At 37.9% G+C, this 20,811-nt stretch overlaps 1 protein-coding gene across 2 annotated transcripts in view; it reads right to left on the bottom strand.

Annotated features, from left to right (window-relative positions):
- Positions 1-1,814: 1,814 nt before the first annotated feature.
- The window catches only part of TMEM167A (transmembrane protein 167A), a 29,011-nt gene continuing 10,014 nt past the window's right edge, over positions 1,815-20,811 (bottom strand). Inside the window, exons 1-4 of one of the 2 annotated variants that reach the window (XM_032995500.2) lie at positions 18,572-18,634; positions 18,215-18,324; positions 12,677-12,711; positions 1,815-9,307 (exon numbers count right to left, since the gene is read on the bottom strand). In XM_032995500.2, the coding sequence (XP_032851391.1) occupies positions 9,237-9,307; positions 12,677-12,711; positions 18,215-18,324; positions 18,572-18,619 (264 nt within the window). In that variant the 5' untranslated portion in view covers positions 18,620-18,634 and the 3' untranslated portion in view covers positions 1,815-9,236. Of the gene's footprint in view, positions 9,308-12,676; positions 12,712-18,214; positions 18,325-18,571; positions 18,635-20,811 lie in introns of those variants that run through there. The other variant, XM_042787591.1, reaches the window with a different exon arrangement.

The following is a 20,811-nucleotide window of genomic DNA, read 5'->3' as shown; positions in this document are numbered from 1 at the left end:
GGAGGCTGTATTTGCACCTTTGACGTGAATGATGTTGGAACAATTTCACATCAGTTGAAGAAGGGACCCAAGATATGATTTAAAACCATTTTGCTCCTGTTTGGGTCTTGATATTTCAGACATCAACGGTTGTTAGATTAATTCTCAGTACAAGCGAATCTAATTGAGAATACTCAATAATGGATATCCAGAAGCACAGAGGAAAACCCATGAACCAGTTTTTTATTTCTACTTTTGTGTGTTTTATGTTTACATGCTCCTTCTTTCCTTCAGTAAATGCACACTTTTCCTCCAGTGTTGGACATTTATGCCTCTCCCTAGTCCACATACTCTTGCTTGCCAGAGCATGTTGCTAAACTACTTCCATTAGTGTTTTTGTAAATCACAAGGACAGTTAAGATTAGTTAGCACTTTCGGAAGAGGGATAGTATCCAGTTGGACATACTTTTATTGTCACTCTCTATGAGTATCATTTGGTAACACCACATACATTTGGGAATTGTAAATTTTGTAGACATGAATGTTGTATGAGAAGCATCATTCTTTATGTTTACATTGAATAGAAAAGTTTTCTTTTCCCTCCAAACCAAGAATATTTTATTTGGAAACAGGGAATACTAATGCTTTTTCTGAGATAAAAAGTGTCAATAATAGTCTTATTTCTAAGAAAAAAGCTTTCCAAGAGAATAAAAAAGCAGTCTGTTGGAACAGAAGTTTTTGGAAGCAAAGCTGATTTAGGCATCCCAAGTGAGTTTGTTCCAGATGGGGTGCAATAGAGAAATAACATCTTGGAAGGTGGAAATGGCAAAGCTAAGTAGCAGCAGCATATCAGAATAGCACAACACCTAACAATTATATTTATAATCTGTCATAAAGTGATAAAATAACTTCTTAAGGATATCTGACTTTGAGTTATTATTTTTTAAATGACTGAAGTCTGGACTATGGTTTAAATCAGCTAGTACTTGGCTAGAAGACCTCTCAGTGGGTCACACTCCTTCAGCAAATGTACCTGTCTTTATGTATAAATACAATTTAGCGAACGTTCTTCACATTGCTTAGTGCTAACTAATGGTCTAGCAATAGTCTAGGCTATCCTAAAATTGGAGCTGGATAAGGTGTTCCTTTCCTGTCCTGAACTGCTAGATCTTTTTTGCATGCTTAATGCTGACTGCTATTCCCTGTAAAACTAGTGGGTGTTCTGACATGGTGGAATTAGAAAAATCTGGCTAAAGAAGTACCCTAGTGCCAGTTTGCACCAGAAACCACACCAGAGTACTGTTTGGATCATATCCTTGTCATCCCCTCTGCTCAGGGTATTCCCTGATCCTATTGTGCAGATAACAGGGGAAATGAATGACCTAGAATTTGCAACCTGGGGATTTGTGGGACTTTTGTTTTCTTTTTGGCACCATTTCATCTCCTTTGTTCAATCAAAATGATTAAAAGAAAACACATCAAGTAGAGAAACTGATGAGGAGTTTTCAACAAAAGAGCAGTCAGGGTCTTGTCTTTAACTGTATGAACTCAGCACTGGAAGAGAACTCTAGAGTTCATTGCAGACAACCTCCTAAAATAAAGTGAGATCAAGCATAACTTGATGAAGAAATTTTTTGCTGACTCCTAAAAGATTCATGTGAAGGTGCTTCAGTATTTCTAATGGGGCTGTGGAATTGCTTAACAGCATACTCATCTGTTGAAAACTCAATCAATTTTCTTTAATGAGGTCTCTAATTGTCTCAATGACAGTCTCCCCATCAACAGGAAGGTATGCTAGAATCAAAAGTATTTTTAGACTCAACTGGTCTATCTTCAAATTGCTTGAGATTGCATGGTTTTTTTTGTTTGTTTTTGTTTTTTTTGTTTTTTTTTTTTTTTTTAATAAAATCCAGAATCTGTTTAAATATCATATTAGGAGGAATGGCAATAGAAATTGTTCAGTCACTGCCAAGGATCAAATGCTGTAATGCAGCTTCTAGAACTGGATTTAGAGGAATAAAAGGAGAATCCAAACATGACTGCTGCTAAGCTCTGAAGCTTGCTATTCTATATCTTCATCAGTTTAATACTGTCTAAGCATATTCCACTTAGCCTTGTCCAATTCCCGGGCCCCAGGCAGCCTTCACCAGTATTGACAGACCAAATGATGCGCTACCTGGCTCAGGCGCATGGTGTTGACACAGGAATTTTCCCAGAGGTCCTGTACCTCTTTCAGTGTCAGGGGTGAAACTGTTCTAGGAGTGAATTTGGGTTAAATAGGGATGGGACCTTGCTTTCACTGAGGAGGTTGGAAGACGTATAATGAATGTGTTATGGGCTAAGAGAAGATAGATAGCTTGATGCTTACTGCAGCTACAGGAAAAGCATGGAATTGAAATTTCTCTTTCTGTATTAGGTGGTATTAGGTTACCTAATCTAATTTTTCCCCACATGCTCACTAATGTTGTTTTCCAACACTGATTTTTTTTTCTAAAGTATTGGTTGATTTCAGGTATAGCTATAAACAATGGGAGTTGTGCTTTACGTATGAAATGTTACACAGTGCTGAAAGCATTCCGAAATAGTCTTTCCACTTACATAAGAGGTATTCAAATCTAGCACATGCTACCGACACAAAATCTCTGTGAGTAATCTGGTTTAGTCTTGGCAATGGCAGTGTTGAGGTGAAAGGATTATGCCTAAATGTAAGGAAGTAAATGGGAAGGCTTGGGACCTGGGGTTTGGGGCATAATGTCCCCTGAGTGCTGAAGTCAGCCCAGTGTGGCTCTTCTGTGGTTTGGAGAGTGCGGCAGTGAGCTGTGGTTGGAAGTTTATCTGTGCTGATCACTTTTACTCAGAAATGCTGTTGTCATACTGACTTCTTTGAGTGTTTACCCAGAAAGGAAACATGGGTTCTTCATTTTCCTCAGCCTTGGGTGCTCACCTCCTCGCTGGGGACTGCTCCCACCATGCAGAGCCTGGGGGGAGGCACCTTGCAGTGCTCCCCTGAAGCACTGGTAAGTCCAAGGTAAATGACTAAATCCTTCAGATGACTGGAGCAGCACAAAAATCTAGTCCATGCCACTTGTTTTTTCCTGCTTGCTCTCACATTTTCTCGTGTTGATTTTCACTGGGTATTTTTTTTTCCTATGCCTGCCCTTTCTCACTACACATTTTGCACTGTTCATCTTGAATTGATGGGGTGGTTTTGAAACGCGTTTGTCAGTCCCTAACTGAGCATGGACTTTCTGCTTGGGAAAGAGTTGCAGGGGCAAATGCTAAAGTTAGGGAAATCTGGAGTGTAACCAAACAAATATCTAGGTCAACATTTGCAAGACATGGACCATGGTAGACATATGCAGTGTATGGTCACGTTTTGCTTATGATGATGCTAAAACAGGTCTTAAAAGGCTCTTTGTTTTCATATTTCTCCATCTGGAGTCTGAACCTGGAAACTGATAAAGGGCAGGTGGTGGGTTTGGCGTTGTTTGAACACAGCCTGCTGGCTCAGCAAGGATTTGATAAATTACTCCCCAGTAGTGAATTATTTGGTAATGGAAGTGAAGAGGACCAAGCTTCCATTCCTGTGCTTAGGTCATGGCACTGAAGCACTTGTCTGTGTATTATATTTTACTGTATTATGACAAGGAATGATGAGGTCTGTTTGTGTATGCGTAATTCAGAGCCCCTCACTGAGGTATACTAAATAAATATAATAAACTTGTCAGAGGGAGTGCTTTTGTGGTTTGTGGCCTGTTTTTCCTTTAAAACATATTTTCCAAATGTGAGATGAATGGTCCACATGAGTTTAGGGACTAGCCTATATTGTTATGATTCTTGTAAGCACATACTGAATCATTCCATCAGGTTTACAAGCCAGCAAGATCATCACCCCAAATGTATAAAAGAGAACCTTCCTCTCCATGGTCGCAGTCTGTTCTGCTAGGAAGAGGCTGCACTAGTGTGGCAGCCTTAAAGTCTAACAAAGAGGAGTGGAAAATAGATAAATGTGAAGAAGCAGTGAAGGGAGCTTGACCACTTGAGTCTTCCTCCCTTCTTCATTAGACTGTGTATTCCTGCTCTCTGAGAGCTGGCTTCCTTGGCAGAGCTGGATGGAGTAGCTCAGGTGTGGCTGGGTTTATCTCTGCATTTATGTTCTCCCAGGGTTTTGGGGCTTACCAGCTGAGTTGTCTTCTTTTTTTTTTCTTGCAGAGATGGGGGGGTGAGAAATTTAGACACAAAACTGGAACTTCCAGTGCCACATGGCACAGAACTGTGCCTTAAGTTTTGTAGAGAGATTCTTGCACCATATTCAACACCACGCTACATACCCTGGTTAATGAAGCTTCTATGGCATATGTATGCGTAATTTGGTGCAGTTATATAGTACCTTGTATCAACCAAATGCAGTGCTGTGGTTTCACAGCCAATTTTGCTGTCTTCTGTAACCAGTGACCAGGCACTGCCAAGTCATTAGTTGTTTAACTGGCACACTGTATGTGGAGTTTCAAAAGTAGTTATTTATGGATGGATTTGTAATGAAGAACAGGATGCTGTCTTACAGACAAATGTTAGCCACTTAAATGCATAAAGCCCTGCACACAAGAGAAGACAGTTGTTTAGAGAAAGTTTGCTTTCAAACCTGGTATTACCGGGTCTGTTACTGGACAATGTAAGGAGGAAGAACCTTCTCGCTGCCTGTGGGGAAGGAAAGAATTCAAATGGCTGTAAAAGCAAAAGTGAAAATGTGGGTGGGAGGGATATGAAGATGATGGTGTGGTCAAACCAACAGATCAGGCCATGACCTGAAGCAGCTTGATAGTTCTTCCTTGCACAGAGAAGATGAGGAGACAATTCTTATTACTTCCAGGAGTCACCATGAACCCAGAGACAAAGATCTTTTCTACGCCTCTGGTCTCTGAAGGAAGGGGGTATCATTAAACTATTGATTGATGTCAAAACTTGTTCCTTTGTAGGCTGCAGGGAAGCAGTATGGGGAAGAATACACTAACTATTGCATGCTCATAAACTCCTCTTGAATGAGGAACACAGTTCAATCCCTCTAGCCTCAGGCATATAGCTAGTGATGATGATAATTTTCAGGGCCATCTTTGGTATCAGGATTTTATGTCTGTAATAAATAAAACAATTCAAATGTCAAGAATCATTTATCACTAGGAAGGGATTTTTTTTGTCTCTACTGAAGTTATACCAGTCTGTGAGAATCAATTATGAGAATATGGAGCTTACATTTGTTCCAGAGACGATGATCAGCACGTTCCCTTGGCTTCCTTTATTAGCTGAAAAGGGTGGGGGAAGGAAAATAAGCATGTAGCTTGATAGGAAATCAAAACTGGTTTGTGAATGTGTGTCTGGTCTGACTTATTCATGACTGTGATACACATGTAAAATATGCTGGTGGTGCTACACAGTCAAAAAAGCAGCTTGCCAACACTGTTAAATTAGGCTTTATTTCCTTCTAATTCCACTGGGTGTAACATTTATGTCCAAATACATCTATCATTTCGTTGGACTTTTTGTTAGCCCTGCTACAGTCCTGAAAGGTTATTTAAGTTTCTGCATGTGGGAATGACCAGCTGTGAAGACTTTAGAATTAAAAAGGGTACATTTATATTTTGACCTGACTTGACTTTCCTTTAAAACAACAGGTCTTTTGTGTTTCAAAACAAGGTGGTTTTTTTTTGCAGAATAAATTAAACCATATATAATTTTACCCTTTTAAAACATCCTTGTCTTCCTTTAGGAAAAAATACAGTATATTAATCACTGAGTTCTCCAACAATAAATGCTGATGTGGTATGAGTGATGTGATAGACTCCTCTGACTAGTTTATGTATGATGCAAATAGATGATGCAGAGTATGTCAAGGAGCATGGTGCACTGTTTGGATGGTGTGTGCTTACATCATGTTGAAAAACAGATCGGTGGCATGCCACGGAGTTTAATTAGGCCTACACAAACTGATGAACTGGTCTACAGCTGAACGGGTTGACATAAGTATGGCAATCTACTGAAATGATGTTGCAGCTGGATACAGTTGGGCTGGAGATACATGCTGACTGCTTCCCACTCGCTTAGCTGAGCTGGAGGGAAAAAACTCTTTTTCTCGCGGTACAGGTTCCAAAGAGCCCTTTCAAGTAACGGAAATGATGTGATGTGATGAGATGCTCTCGTAGAAGTTTTGCATTTGACAGAGGAGCCCATTAAGTAATTATCTTCTCTACTGACATAACAGCAGCTGGCAGGAGTAAATGTGTCACTGGAAATGTTTATACCCAGATCCTTGAGAAAACATTGGCGTTTCACTCCCACGGCAGTGGGAATTATGTGAGTTAGTAACATACTCCTTTCGGAAGGTCCTCCTGATTTAGATTAATGAAGCGTTTGACACTCTTTCTACAGCTACTGGTTCTTGTGCACTAGGAAGCAATAGAAGAGCTGCGGTGCCAATGGCTATTTTACTTCTGAAGTCTCTGAAGCTTGAGGAAGACTCAGACTGACTTCTGCTTCATCAGAGAAGCATGGGCTCCACTGTCAGACAGCCAAACAGAAGGGTGCACCGTGATGTGAGAGATTACTGAGGACTACCTACAGTGTATTCACCAATGAGCAGGTCAATAAATTTAGGCAAAGGTTGCCTTGAGATATAACGTATCTTGTCAGATATTGATTGACTGAAGAAAATAGATGTGCTTTTGGGCACACAAGGCCCTCATGTTTGAAAGAGTTGACAAACTGAAACCTAAGTATTGGTTAGTTCTTTGTGTGACATTTGTCATATTAGACTTGAAGAAGATCCTCCCTATTGAAAAGCATGTAGTTATTTCCAACTGTCAGCAGATCTTTCAGAATGACTTCATTTCTCCACGCATTTTGCCTTTTTGCCTTGCTTATGACCTCAGGGCATCTTGAAAAGAGGTATTATTTATAAAATAAAAGAACTGCAGCCAAGCAAGCAATTCAGGCCACATGTTCAAAACATTTTTTTCAATGTGTAGATGTATCTTCTGTACCCAGCATTCTGATTACATTGCATTAAGTTAGCTAAAGGGGAACTACTTTTCTAGCTAGGCAAGTGCCTCTTAACTTAATGTTGAAAGCACTCTTCAACTATACCTGGAATGACTAACACTATTCAAGTAAAACAAGAGAAAAGGCAGGAAAAAGGTTGGAAAACCTTTCTTAACTGGGAATGTTTTGACTAGATAACATAAAGTGACCACATGAATATGAGAAGCAGGTTTAGATCACACTTTCCTGGCTTCTGGTGGTTTTTACCAAGGTCAGCATTTTAATCTATTAAGATGTTGGTTTTCTTTTTGTCTTCTTTTCTCAAGAGTAGTTATGGCATGAAAGGAAGCAATAGGGAAAGGAATCACTACATCATGGTGAGCCTTTCTAAGAATTAGATGGTGGGCTTTCCCGCTGATGTCAAAGGGATAGAACTGGACATCCTTATTGTCATCCTTACTGATTTATCATGGAGACACTGGGAAGGATGAAAAGGGTGGCTTTAACTGCAAGAAGTAATCAGAGATCCAGGCATGTTTTGGGGGCTTCAGCAGTGGGAAAACACAACTCATAATATAGGAAGTGACAGTAATCCTCTCTGTATTTCTAACAGTCTCTTGCCAAATGGTACATTTAATGCTTTGCTTTGCTTCTAGGGGCTATAGAGAATGACTGCAGGTTGCTTTATTTGTGAATAGTATGTTGTCTCCACAGGTAACGTGAATTGTTTCAGTGGGTGAACAAACCGAAAGAATAAAAGCCTCAGAGCACTAACAGAGTAATTATTTCCTCTACCACACTGCAACTTCCATCTCATAGTGACAGTGTATTTCCACTGCTCACTGGCTGTGGTTAACAAGGTAGAAAGGGCATTCATAGAACAATAACATTGTTCCATGAACATGAAATCTTCGAGTCATCCTTGGATTCCACTTTGTTTCCTCCTCCACTAGATCTGTCTGCCCATTTGCTTATCAGTCTCCCCAAAACATCAGATCTTTGTGGTGATCCCATCTCTTACTCATGCTTTACTCATTTCCCAACATGGCTCGTACTGCTTTTCAATTTAGTCTTCCTAAATCCCTGCTTTGAATTTGAGGTCATTTAGAGTGCAGATGTGGACGAAAGTTAATATAACATTAATCCACAGCAAGTACATGCAACGGTGTAAAATACTCTGTGTATTTAGGAAACACCACATCATGTTTCAGGCTTTACTGCATTAATTTATTATTAGTTGACTTGTTAAGCAGTAAATTTTCTAATGGCAAATATTACTAAAGGTAATCTAATCTTTATTAAATAGCGAGTGTAATCTAATTTAGTTGTTTTCTTCAAACTTTAGAATATTGGGACGTGCAACTTCCTTATCTGCAGATTTGTATAAAGCTAACTGTTCACTTAGATGATTTAGCAATCTTGTATTACATGCAACAATAGCAGCAGAACCTTTGCAATCTTTTTCTCACAATACTGAAAAAAATATGGGGAAAGATCTACCCGAGACCTAGATCTCTAAAAATGAATACATACAATATTTTATACAGAGCAGTCCAGGTTCTCAAATCCCACATCTGTGCCTTCTCAGCATCTAGCCAGACATCACACTACAATTACGGTCCCTGCCTATATTCCTGTCTTATCTTCACCATAAAGATACTGATTGATTATTTGAGGAATTGAAAGTTTAGAAAACAAAAGCTGAATGTAACTTAGGCCAGAGGTCATACTTTTAGTATGTGAGTACAGCTATCACAAACTGACAGGAATTTTTCAGATAGTAAGATCTAAAAATACTTTTGTAAACATATCCTAGAGTCACAATGATTTTTATTCTTGTTAGAGTGGTCCTACAGGAATAGCAGTATTTATAATTTTTTAGTTTCATTAAAGAGATCTCTCAAACAAAAAATTAGCCTTTTCAACTGCATGGTTTTGAAAAGGTCCCCTGAAACTCAGATATACAACAGACACCCTTTCAAGAGTTGCATTGGGAGTGTCAGTACTGACTTGACATTAATAAGTACATGTCACCTGGAGTTAGTTACACTGTGATCACTAACACTGTACATGATGGTCTGTTTGTGGGAAGGGGGGTGTCCACTAAGAGAAAGGCTATCCAATATGTGAAAGAAAACTTGATGACGCTTTCCCATCTTTTCCTAACAGAAGTTCTTCCATTCTCCACTGTTTGGTAGCAGGGCACAGGGGACACGCTCCAGTTGCTACTGTGCAAACAGAATGTTGAAGGCCATCATGACACAGCACACAGCCACGAAGGGGCTCTTTCTTTCACCTGAGAGGAGGGAAAAAAACCCAAATCAAACAAAAATGCAGGCATGACTAAACAGATCTAGGCTGCTCCTAGACTAACACTGTAATGATCCCATTGCACATGCAAATTAATAGTCAACATTTCTAGCTGAGTAAATGCTGTTACAACTACAGTTGTGTACTGAGGAAGAACATGGATGAGAGTGGGAAAACTAAGACGCAGAATAGGATATATTGCTACAAAAAGACAGAGTTGAGGCTGTTTGCTTTAAGCAAAGGTGAATGCAAGGACTTCTATCTTACTACAAACCATCTTTTCTGAGATGCTGTTTCCAGGAAAATGTTACCAAAAAAACCCCCCGAATGCGCTGCTGCTATCTCTTATGGCCAAAGAGAGGCAGGAGGCAGGCATTGAAAAGCTGGTCAAGACACCAAATCTTTTACTGGCTCTGTTCCCAGTCCTGGCTAAGGGCTATCGCGGCTCAAAAGCTGTTCCATGTCAGCTGAGAAGAGGTGTGCTTAGATGCTGTCTGGCCATGACAGCTGCTATATGCAGCATGCATCTTTTATGCATGGTATCATGCAGGAGCCAGCTAACTGGCTGGGGAGCTCACAGCAGCCCAGACATGGCCAGATGCCTGTTTTTTTTTAATTTTTTTTTCTTTTTGCTAGAGAGACATAACATTATTAGCATGTGGAAAGGGTCTGGTCCACAGATTTTCAGGTTAGTGATAAAAATGGTCCACAGATTACAGAAGCTGCATAGACACTTCTTTTTCTAACTCAAATTAGTGTTACAGTTTTCCAGGGCAGACCACGAATGAAAGTTAAGTTTACTCCATTAACAGACTTATATTTGGTGGCAAAGGCACATGAGAAAGATCTATTCCCATCCATATGGTCCAGAACAAAATGTGACAGAGGTTTCTTGTTCACCAAATAAACTATGAAAAAAAAAAATGAATCTCAGGTAGGGAACTGTAACACAAACAGGGGAATATCAGTATTGCTAATCAGACTGCTACCTATTTACACAAGCATTTAATCTATTTAATTAGCCAGCTGTTTCTGCTCTTCTACTTAAGCATTACTCTTCATTAATCCACTGACTTCTCTCTGGAGAGCGGAGTCCCATACCGTGGATTGTATATCCAGCCTACAAAACTGTCAGGAAGTGTTAAGACAGCAATGACTCTTTAACAGGAGAAGATTCCTGGTTTTATACATTCAGAAGCACAAATACAGAGCTGGAGCTGTTTACTTTAAACAGAGTTCGATTTCCTTTTGCTGTACCAGGTCTTTTGTCTTACTATAAGCCATCTTTTCTGAGACTCAGTTTTGAGAGAAATATTAAAGAAAAAAACACTGCCAAGGCTCCTAAATCTAGAATCAAGGTGTAATGCTCAGGAAAAAAAAAAGTATCTTTTACTAGCAGGACCTTCAAATACAGGAGGAACAAACTCTCCACAGTCAAACTAAAATAAAATACTTGTAGCAACACCTCCCATAAGCAGGAGTGCCTGCCACAGTGACATTACTAGATGTTGTCATGATCTGGCATATATTTAATTAAACTTCAAATAACTGAATGAATTAATGTCTGCAGTTTCACATCTGTTTAAAATAAATTTTTGAGGAAGTCCACCTCCTACAGTTTAGAGTATTACAATTTTCATATGGGTTATACTTTCCTGCTCTTAATTTTCTTAAAAGAAAAGTCACCATGTGGCAGGATTAAACATCATTTTGCACAACTTTGTAAATATGTAACCACTTGCTGTTTATTAAAATCTTATGCACATGTGAAAAGGTTGTTTAAATATACGGGGCAAGTTAAATGTAAAGGAAGCCAGTATACATTTTCATTTTAAAAACCTACACTTTCTACATGTCTTTGTGATTAACACAAATAAAATGACAGGAATCATCTTCAAAGCATATTTCCCACACTGAGGCTATGGTACTGTTATGTTAGGTAACATACAGAAGGAACATTAAGATGCTACCTTCTCATCCATCAGTCTAAAAGAATGTCAAATTGGACCACTCTAGATGGAAGTTGAAAAGAAGTTAGTGTTTTCCATGAAAAAAAGGCATTAGTTTAGTATGGGGCACAAAAGTGCATACATTAGCTTGGATGCAGTAAACGCAGACATGTTAATGTTACTACATGATGGAAAAGCTAGACTATATTCCAGATGAACTTCAGTTCTTTATCAAGTTGACAGGGACTTCATAAAACCTCTTGTATATGCTTTTAAATAGTTATTTAAACTGTTTGTTGTGCATAGCTAGTAGAAAAAAACATGCTTGCATTTATTAAGTAAGGTTGGTAAGATAAGGTGTTCTCTTCCACCTTCAACAAACCTTAAAATGCAGATGAATTTTTACATTTGTTTTTCCTGATATAGGAAATTAATTTCTGACAGCTTCCACCTTGCCAGTATCCTTCAATTACAATATTAAAATTGGTTCTGCTATGTTTATTATCTAAATAGGACAATATCTGCAATCATCTTAACAACAGGTCTTCACAAAAAACTGTTTTTTCCATCAATGCTTTTTGACATACTGAAAAATGTATGTCACGTCACTTTCAAAGCCTTAGCATGAAGAAAAGGGAACTATACATTTTTCCTTTAGCTTCAGTGACAAGTAGGAAGACCTAGAATTACAAGTTCAATGTTTTTACTTTGCATTAACAATGCTGTTTGAAGAATACTGTTTAGATGATGGATTTGTAATTTTTTTTAAATCTGGGATATACCTTACTGCTAAGACTGAAGAACTTCTGTGCATATTTTCACTTCCTTCTCAAAATAAATTCAGAATAAGGATTAAAATAAATATAAATATCAATGTTATGGGAAAATGTCTGCATATAGATGCCACTTGACACCAACAGCTTTGTGTAATTCAAAAGTTTGCAAAACCTGACTAAAGAAATAATGGAAAAAAGACATTTGTGATTAAACAGAACCTTACTGCATTATGAATTCTATGTTTTTTATTACTATAAGGTAAATATATGGCTTTTGTCAGTAGTCTATTAGGATTTCAAATAGACAGCAGTTTATAAGGAGTCATCCATTTCTTTGTATGTTAATAAGAAGCATGCCCTTGGTTATTTCATGTAGTAAAAAGTGCAAACGATTTTTGCAAATATAACACTGCATATATGAACTGATATTAGAAAATCCAGGCTTCCATGATGCCAAGAAAGATAGTCATTCGGTGCCCCCCTCCCCTATATCATGGAGGTAAAAATCTGCATTTTTAAAGATGATCTATGAGTATGGGTTTCATTGCTACATGGAAACATTATCCCAATAAATAATGCACACTCTAGAAAAAGCACTGGTCTTAAAAGATTTCAAAGAAAAAATATTACCAATCCTGCCGCATTTCCAGAGAAATCCCATTAGTCTGTAAAGATAAAATAAATTAATTAGGCTCTTGGTTTAATAAAATAATTTAAGTCAATGAATTTTCCTTCTTCTATGCCAAAACAATCCAAATTAACAGTAGCTTGTCAACTTGACACTCTTCTTGACATAGGAAGACACTGGATACCTGCACAGAGGGGTTCAGGCTATGAATTAAACAAGTGGCAAAGTTCTTTCCAAGTCTAGCAAGATTTTTTGCATGCAAGAAAAACAAAGATGCATTTAATCAGTCTGTGTTCTAAATCTAAAGATTTCAGCAAAATTCTACATTTTACATTTAAGTACCCCAGAATATGTAAAGAAAAAAAAAAACAGAACTAGAAAAATACTGGAATAGGTAATACCAACAGGCCTCCATGTCACTGTATATTGGAAACGTCTTGTGTTAAGCTTTTGAAGCAAGTTTTCCTACAGATATGAGAGATGATAAACCAGTGTATTTTTAAATTTAGAGCTTTGTAGTCTCTCTCTTGTATTACCCTTAGCAATAGTAGATAAAATGCCTTTTCTAGGAGAGCATACTCATAGATATAATCTGATCTAGAATACTTGCATTGAAATTAAAAACAAACCTGAAGAATTGTTTTGTTATTTCTCTTTTATCAAGGTTTACCTTGCTCATATCTCTCTTACGCTGCTTGCCCAGGACAATAATTCTCACAAGCGAGAGAACAAATGAGAAAAACAGTATTCAACTATTCAGAGCACATCCAAAGGGATGTACATGCAGGTATGCCATAAATTTGTAATTTCTCTGTGTAACTAAAATAACCTCATACTGATTGCTCAAGAGGAACAAGAACAGGGACTGCTTTAGTATCTGAGGAGGAAGATGGGAAAAATACTGAAGCATCCTGAACTAGAAGCCAGCTTTCAGCCTTTCAAATGTTGGTCAAAACTGTGTTGAAAGATTGTATACAGGAAGGTTTCCTTCGTAGTATGTCTGGTTCCAATGAAGTAAAAACATCTGTATTCAACTATATTGCCTATTTATAGATTTATGGACTAGAAGAAAAACCTAATTATTTTTCCTCCTTCTTCTGATATGTTTATCAGCAGTAACTTCAGCCTACATTGTGGGGTTGTATCTACTACCTGCTGTGATGGCAGTTCTCCAAGTGCTTTCCCACAGTGCTCTGAACCCATACCCACAATGGTTTGATTATCTGTCTTCCTCCTTTCTGGGCTCTGGCAACTGTTTATTTTTTCCCTGCTTAAATGCAGACAGGTAGTTTTGGGCCACTTGCTCCTGCGTATTTCAGAAGCCAACATATACCACACTTTTTAAAAAAGAATTTCTGTACTACTTCATACTTTATTGACTCTTTTATGGTCTTAGTTTAGTTCAGCATCCCTCCCTCTTTCCATTTAGCAGCCATTTTTTTTTGAAACAAAGGTCTGGTGTCAGGCAGGTGAGAAACAAATGTTCCAAGAGCTGCAAGCTGCAAGACTGAGATTTTCAAAGTCAAATAAAATGCTTTTTGACCGATGTGCCTCTTGCTGTCCAATTTACTGTGAACAGCAATGCAGCATTTTTAGAAAAGATGCTTTTTCATTTGTGCTTTAGACAGTTTTACCTCAAGCCAAAAGTATTTCTATATAGTCAAAGCTCATTTCTTTTCCACTTTTATATAGCTCCACAAGCAGAAGTAATAATCCCTGCATGTAAACCACCACACTTTTCCAGGCTAAGAGGTCATATAGTAAAGTAACCTGAAGATTATCTATGCATTTTTTGAAGATGCATGCAGGTAAGAAGGCATTCATGTGTAAATCCAATAGGGCGAAATACACAGCCCCATAGTACTGTGTGGATGGCACTTAAGACTCTCAAAACTGTTGTTACTCTCTACAATTACTATATACAGACTGCATGCTGCAAAAACAACACAAAAAATTCCACATGCCAGTATGTCATGTTGCCATCTCTCAAAAAATTGCCCAGGAACTCAAAGAAATAAAACATTACTGTCCTTTTCATATGCATATTTGAAGAATCTTAACTGGGAAAAAGTATATTAACTCATTCAGACAGTCTAGAAATTTGTTGAATTTGCCTCACAATCTCAGCAAGGGTATTTCTTTGCCTTCTCAGGGTTTTTTCAACTGTGTGTAACAATGTAAAGTTATAATTGGAATACTGTACATTGTTCCTAGCCCTAGAAAACCCCCTCCTGATGAAATATGAATTTTCCATTCTGGTGTGGGAGGTATAAAACAGTTAAGAGTATGGGTTCATCAGCTACCCTTACTGCAGTTAACAATTTATAAATGTAAAGTCACCACTTACATGAGGACTGAGAAGCCTTACAACACATGACAACAATACCTTTGTAAGAGGCTTGTGCTGCTATTGGAACATCTCAGTACATTGGTTAGTCCACACAGATTGCTGCTGAGCAAGAGCAAATAAAAATCTGGATTTTCTAAACAGCTATAATCACAGCCTCTCAATGAACTGGGGAGCTCACACTTCTGCTCTTCTCAATTTTTCCATTACTGTTCACCTCAGGTCCACAATATGTACCACTTCAAGTCAAAACCTGTTTGACTTATAGAAATGATGCTGCCTCGAATGAATCTGCTCCAAAATAATTCCTCCTGAAGCAACTACTCAAAGTAATTGCAGTGTTCCTTATTTTCTCCTTCATGCTCATCTTCATCCTTGTTTTGATGCAGGTGAAACATGTCAGTTTGGCTTGCATACCTGCTGTTTTCTGGCAGCTACAAGTCAAATGTGCATGAGCTGCTGCATACTCCTGGCTTTCAGTGTTAATATTAAAAGCACTGATCATGAGAGTGGTGTTGGTTATCTGGAGAACAAAAAAATCCAAAGAAATGAAATCCAGTAAGATGAGAAAGGGTTAGTGGGGCTTTAGACTTTGGCTCCTAGACTCGGAATGCTGCAGGATGCAGCTGCCATGTGTTTACCAGGGCAACCACACTGCAGAAGGGAGTGACAGAGCTAGTCCACTGCAATGATTATGGCAAGTCAAAGGAATCTCCACTGCATATAAGCTAACATATCTTTCTGGTTAGCAGGGAGGAGAGAATTATGTTGTAGTATGCATTCTCCTCTAGTTAGCATGAAACAGTAAATCTCTACTTGCTTTCCCAACCTTAAACGCTATTGCTCAGGACAAAGCACATGGAAACACTCAAGACACATCAGGGAAAATGAAGGTTTAAAATTCTTTTTGGCTTGGTAGGAAAAGGCATATTTTGGCAGAAGTCAATGGGATCAAATACAGTGCTATGAGGATGGGTGACATAACTTTGCAACACAGTCTCTCAACCAACAGAAACATGTTTCTTTACTTACTATCAACAGATTTAAATCTTCACCAAAGTTACCACTCACTTAGTCAGAAATATAGTGCATAACTATCAACGTTTCTCCTCTCTGTCACTTTAATATTTTATTGCTACTTTTTTATGCTATTAATTTGGAACAGGAATAATGAGGTAAGATCATCTCTGTGGTAAAATGAAATATCACTAGAATTTATTTTATCCAGTATGTCTAGACATTTCCATTTGAGCATGGAATATGTTAGTGAAGAGGGACAGGGGTTTAACAGCATATGAGCTCCATGTAAACATCAACCATTCAGGAAACAAATTTCATTGCTTCCAGGCCAACGTTTTATTCTCCAGTACAAAGCAGTCTACATACGTATATATGAAACAAAAATAAAATAGTATGTCCAACATCTATATAAATACTAACCTACAGATCAAACAACCAACTCCTCCACTGTGTCAGCACCCTTTGAAAACATTTTACGAAGAGTGTTCTATTGTACTCCAGACAGATTTGCCTCAAGAATAAACAGAGTAGCTTCAGATTAAAGGAAATACTCTCTGCCAAGAACAGCACTAAAATTTTAATCATTAAAATAAATATTCTTACTTCTTACTGTGTATAACTCATTGACTATTGTGTTATCTTCCACTAGCAGACACCCAAATTCCCCTTGCGGGCCAACCCCCCACCCCCTAAATCCTTCATGAAGTCATCCTTTCTTTCCATCTTTACTTTTATCAAAAGAAATCTCTTATGTTAGTGGCAACCTCATAGCCTCATATGAAAGGAAACAAGTATCTTCATGTTAGAACTCCAAATTGAAAAAAAGCTAGTGTAGTCTGGGTATCTTACACTCTTAGAAGAAAACCTGTGTGATAAAACAGTAACTCTAGAAGTTAATTACAACAAAGGTTTTCAGTGGACAACTGCTGAAGGTTCTTGGTGACAAAAGTCTACTTAAAACTTGACACTTTTTCTGAAAATTAAATGCAGAAGTGACAGAAGATACTTAGGGAAAAAAACATTTTCTTTAACAGGAAATGATCTAATGGAAAAATTGGACAAGTCAAATACCCAGAACCCAAAAGCCTGTCTGTTTTTTCCACCTAAAACATTACCAGCTAAGCTTACCTCCTACTTTAATAAATATTATCTCCTTTGTATTAATCTTAAGCGACAGTATTAGTGAAATACTAGACGGCCTCAGTGGTTTCTAGGTCAAAATTGCCCAATCATTACTTTAAAACTGCAGTATTTAAATTGTAGTTCTGCACATTGCTGACTGTACCTAACATCCAGTGACATTCTTTGTTGCACAAAGACAACTAGTAGGCCAAAAGGTGAATGGGTATTGAACAGTGTGAGGCACAGATTTGGCTCTGTGGCTGTCCCCACTTCCCATCACCCCAAAAATTGTGCTGCTGAGCAGGGAAGAGAAGAACTGTTTTGCAGCAGTATTGGCCCTGCAACATTAAACACATTCCAGGAAAACAGGGAACACAAAGAAGAAAAACACTGGTCACCTAGGAACATGTGCTTTTAGGAATAAAAGTCAGAGATGAAGTTAGAGTGACCAAGGGACAACAAAAATAGGTTAGGCTTTCTAGAAGCTTTCAACAAATTCCTTCATCTTAGAAAATACAAAATAATGACTTAAAAATATCATACGTACGGACAGTGTTGCTTATTTTAAAAAACATTTTTAATTTTCTTAGTTACAGATTATTGTTTATGCTGTGTTTCAAACTTGTACTTCCAAAACGCCTATACTGAAAACATACTAAAAGCCAGCTTCTGCAGTTAATGCTTTCTTATTCACCCTAAGAATCAAAAATAAATAATTACAGCAATAGCCACATATAGGAAAATGTTTTCTTTTTGTCACTCATTCCTGTATCTTTAATAGGTATCTAACAAGAAAGTTGCAAATCTAGAAAGTAATCAATAAAGCAGTATTAGCTGGCTTTGTTTAATTCTTACTATAAAATTGTAACAAAGTGCTTGTAAATACCTTATTGCATTCTACTGTAAGGTACAAAATGAGTATTTTTATCTTTAAATAAGTGAGAAATTTTTCAAAATAGGATTTGTATTATCACACACCATTAGAAGATACTAAAATATTACAGTTAAAACCAAAAAGCTTGAGTATTTTTAAAATGATCAGACTACATACCCAGTTCTATTTTTGTCCAGTAAGCTGGGAGCCAAGGATCTGATATAGGCACAGGTACATATGAGCAGCAAAATTACAGCCAGTAGACTCTGAAAGTTGAAGATGGCAGACTACAGAAGAAAATAAGAAAAGAAAAATTACGTCTTCGCAGTATAAAATCTCTCTCACTGCATAAACTGGAGAAAATAGGTGATCCCCCAGACAATACTCATTAAAAACAAAAATTAAATCTACAATGCCAGTAAGCCAGAAACTCTTTTAACAGCTCATTGCACACAATGGTGGAAGAACGCAGTTTTTCCTTCTCGATCCATCACAAGAAGGGTAAAGAAACAGCAGGCAAAATGGTAACCTTACAGTTTTGCTCCCAGGCACCTGTTCCAAAGCCAGTTTGTGGAAAGCCATTAGCAGCAGGGTAAGAGTTACAGAAAACAGATGTTCCCTCTCAGCCAAGAATATGTGTAACTGCGGTTTGCATCAATAGAATATGGTGGTGGTGGTGAAGGTGGAGGTGAAGAGCATCTGACAAGTAAACCAGTGGCAGCCAAGACAGAGAATAACAAGAAATATGTAGGAGGATTGTTACTATACTGCTTATGAAGACTACACCCAAAATTCAGCAGATTTGAAGAAACACAAACAATTAAGCTCACTCGAACTATGAAAAGATTTTCAAATCACATTTTGATTTTAAATTTAAAACATCTTTACTGCAAATACATTTTTATAAGTGCTATTACATGGAAAATGCTGGACAAATGGAGGAATTGTTTAAGGATGGAGAAGTAAATTTCTATTGTTTGATACTGAAACTAATCTGCCTACTGGCAGCATGAAGAAACAGTTCTTGAGAAACTGCTACAATATCTGGCTATTTGCTAAAGCTTAAAATATTAGTAATATGCAGTAGGTGTATCTCTCAAACATTTTTTTAACTAAATTCTGAGTCTTGTGTGACCAACATACTCCTTAATCATTAACTTATAAGCAACTATTATTGCTTACATGATGCAACCTTTTCCAGAAGTACAAGCTTTACAGGGGGAGAGAAGGTACTCATGTAAGGACTGCTGTAACTCCATAAACAAGCACGAAACCTGGAAGAAAGATGACTGATGCTAATTTCCAGCAAGTGCCACATCACCATTCCAATAAATAACACACTAGAAACTTTTTTTTTTTTTTCCCAATAGGTTCACTGGAATTTTTAGTAGAAGTATTTGCCTACAAAGTCTAATTAGTTCCAAACATGAGACTCAGATTCTTCTTACAATGTGAAAATAATCCAGCTGCATGAAGCTGCAGTTTTATCGTTTCAGGCTTTTTTTAACTTAGCATGTCTCAACTGACATTTTGGCCAATTTAACAGCACCAGGTAGTATGCTAGGCAATTGCTTACTTCAAACAGCCTTATCTTCTCTTTGTTTAGTTACCCTAATTTGCAAATCCTTTTTAGTCTGAACTCCAGAAAAATGGCAAAGCAAATACAATAAATTCACTCTTCTTTCTGGAGTTCTGACAGATCTAAGTATCTCATATTTTTTCATACTGCTCACCCCAGAAGGCTGAGTAGTATTATTAAATTAAGTGTAAACATTGAGCACTTATGAAGGAGTATTACACCGTAGTTTCCTTCTTCAAACAGAATTTGGGATTTAAGAGCACATCAGAGCTCCATTTTCATAGCCTGAGGCGCATTTCTATTGATCTATGTACACTTTCTTCCCATGTCACAAAATTCTAATGTTTTGAAGCTCTGATAATCAAATTTCTGTAAATAGCTAAGGAGGAGAATTATAAAAGCAAAACACAATATTTCAGTTCAGTATTGCACTAACAGCAAGTTAAGAGAAAAACAAGAAGATCTAGTAGAAGCAAAGCCACTGGAACGTTCATGACCTTTCTAACACTAAGATCTAAAACCTCATAACACATAGAAAAAAATATGATCTTAGCTTACATAGAAGTCTCAATGAATCATATGAAGCAATACCGGAACATGCATTAAACTGCCAACCTGAATACGTGCATTAGACAGGGCTACATACACAAACTAACTTAAATGGCTAAATTAACAGGGTTCAACAGGCCACGTGTGGGTGGGGAGCTACCTGTCAAGAAGGAACAGCATAGGGAGGCTCAAGGAGCAACTGAACAACTGCCTCCACAGCCTGTATGGGAATTTCCAGCATTAGCCATCAAAGGCAGCATTAGCCACCCTTCTGCAGAAGCAAAATTCCCACGCCAAATCCCCCATTTCTCATGCCCTTTCTATGGTGCTTTCTTGAGAGGCAAAAAAGAGGCAGGGTGAAAAATGCAATTATTAGGATGCAGAGAGAAGGTAGGCAGTGGAGAAAGGCAAAAAGTAAATGGCAACTACATGCAGCAGCTGATGTGCAGGAAGGTCTCTGTGATGAGTGAACATGGCGGGAGGGGACATTACAAGAGTGGAGCAGTGATTCAACACCCAAAGACAGCTCTCAGGTCCCCAAGGTGAGGCTACCTGCTTTTCTCCTGAGCCACAGCATTTGCAAAATCATGTTTAGTTTAGTATTTTAGCTTAGCAAGCCAAATCATCGTTTCTGTTCTACACTGTC

This window comes from Tyto alba, unplaced genomic scaffold, assembly GCF_018691265.1.
Source record: "Tyto alba isolate M040663 unplaced genomic scaffold, T.alba_DEE_v4.0 Super-Scaffold_13, whole genome shotgun sequence".
NCBI lineage: Eukaryota > Metazoa > Chordata > Aves > Strigiformes > Tytonidae > Tyto > Tyto alba.
This window is presented reverse-complemented; position numbering and strand designations above follow the sequence as displayed.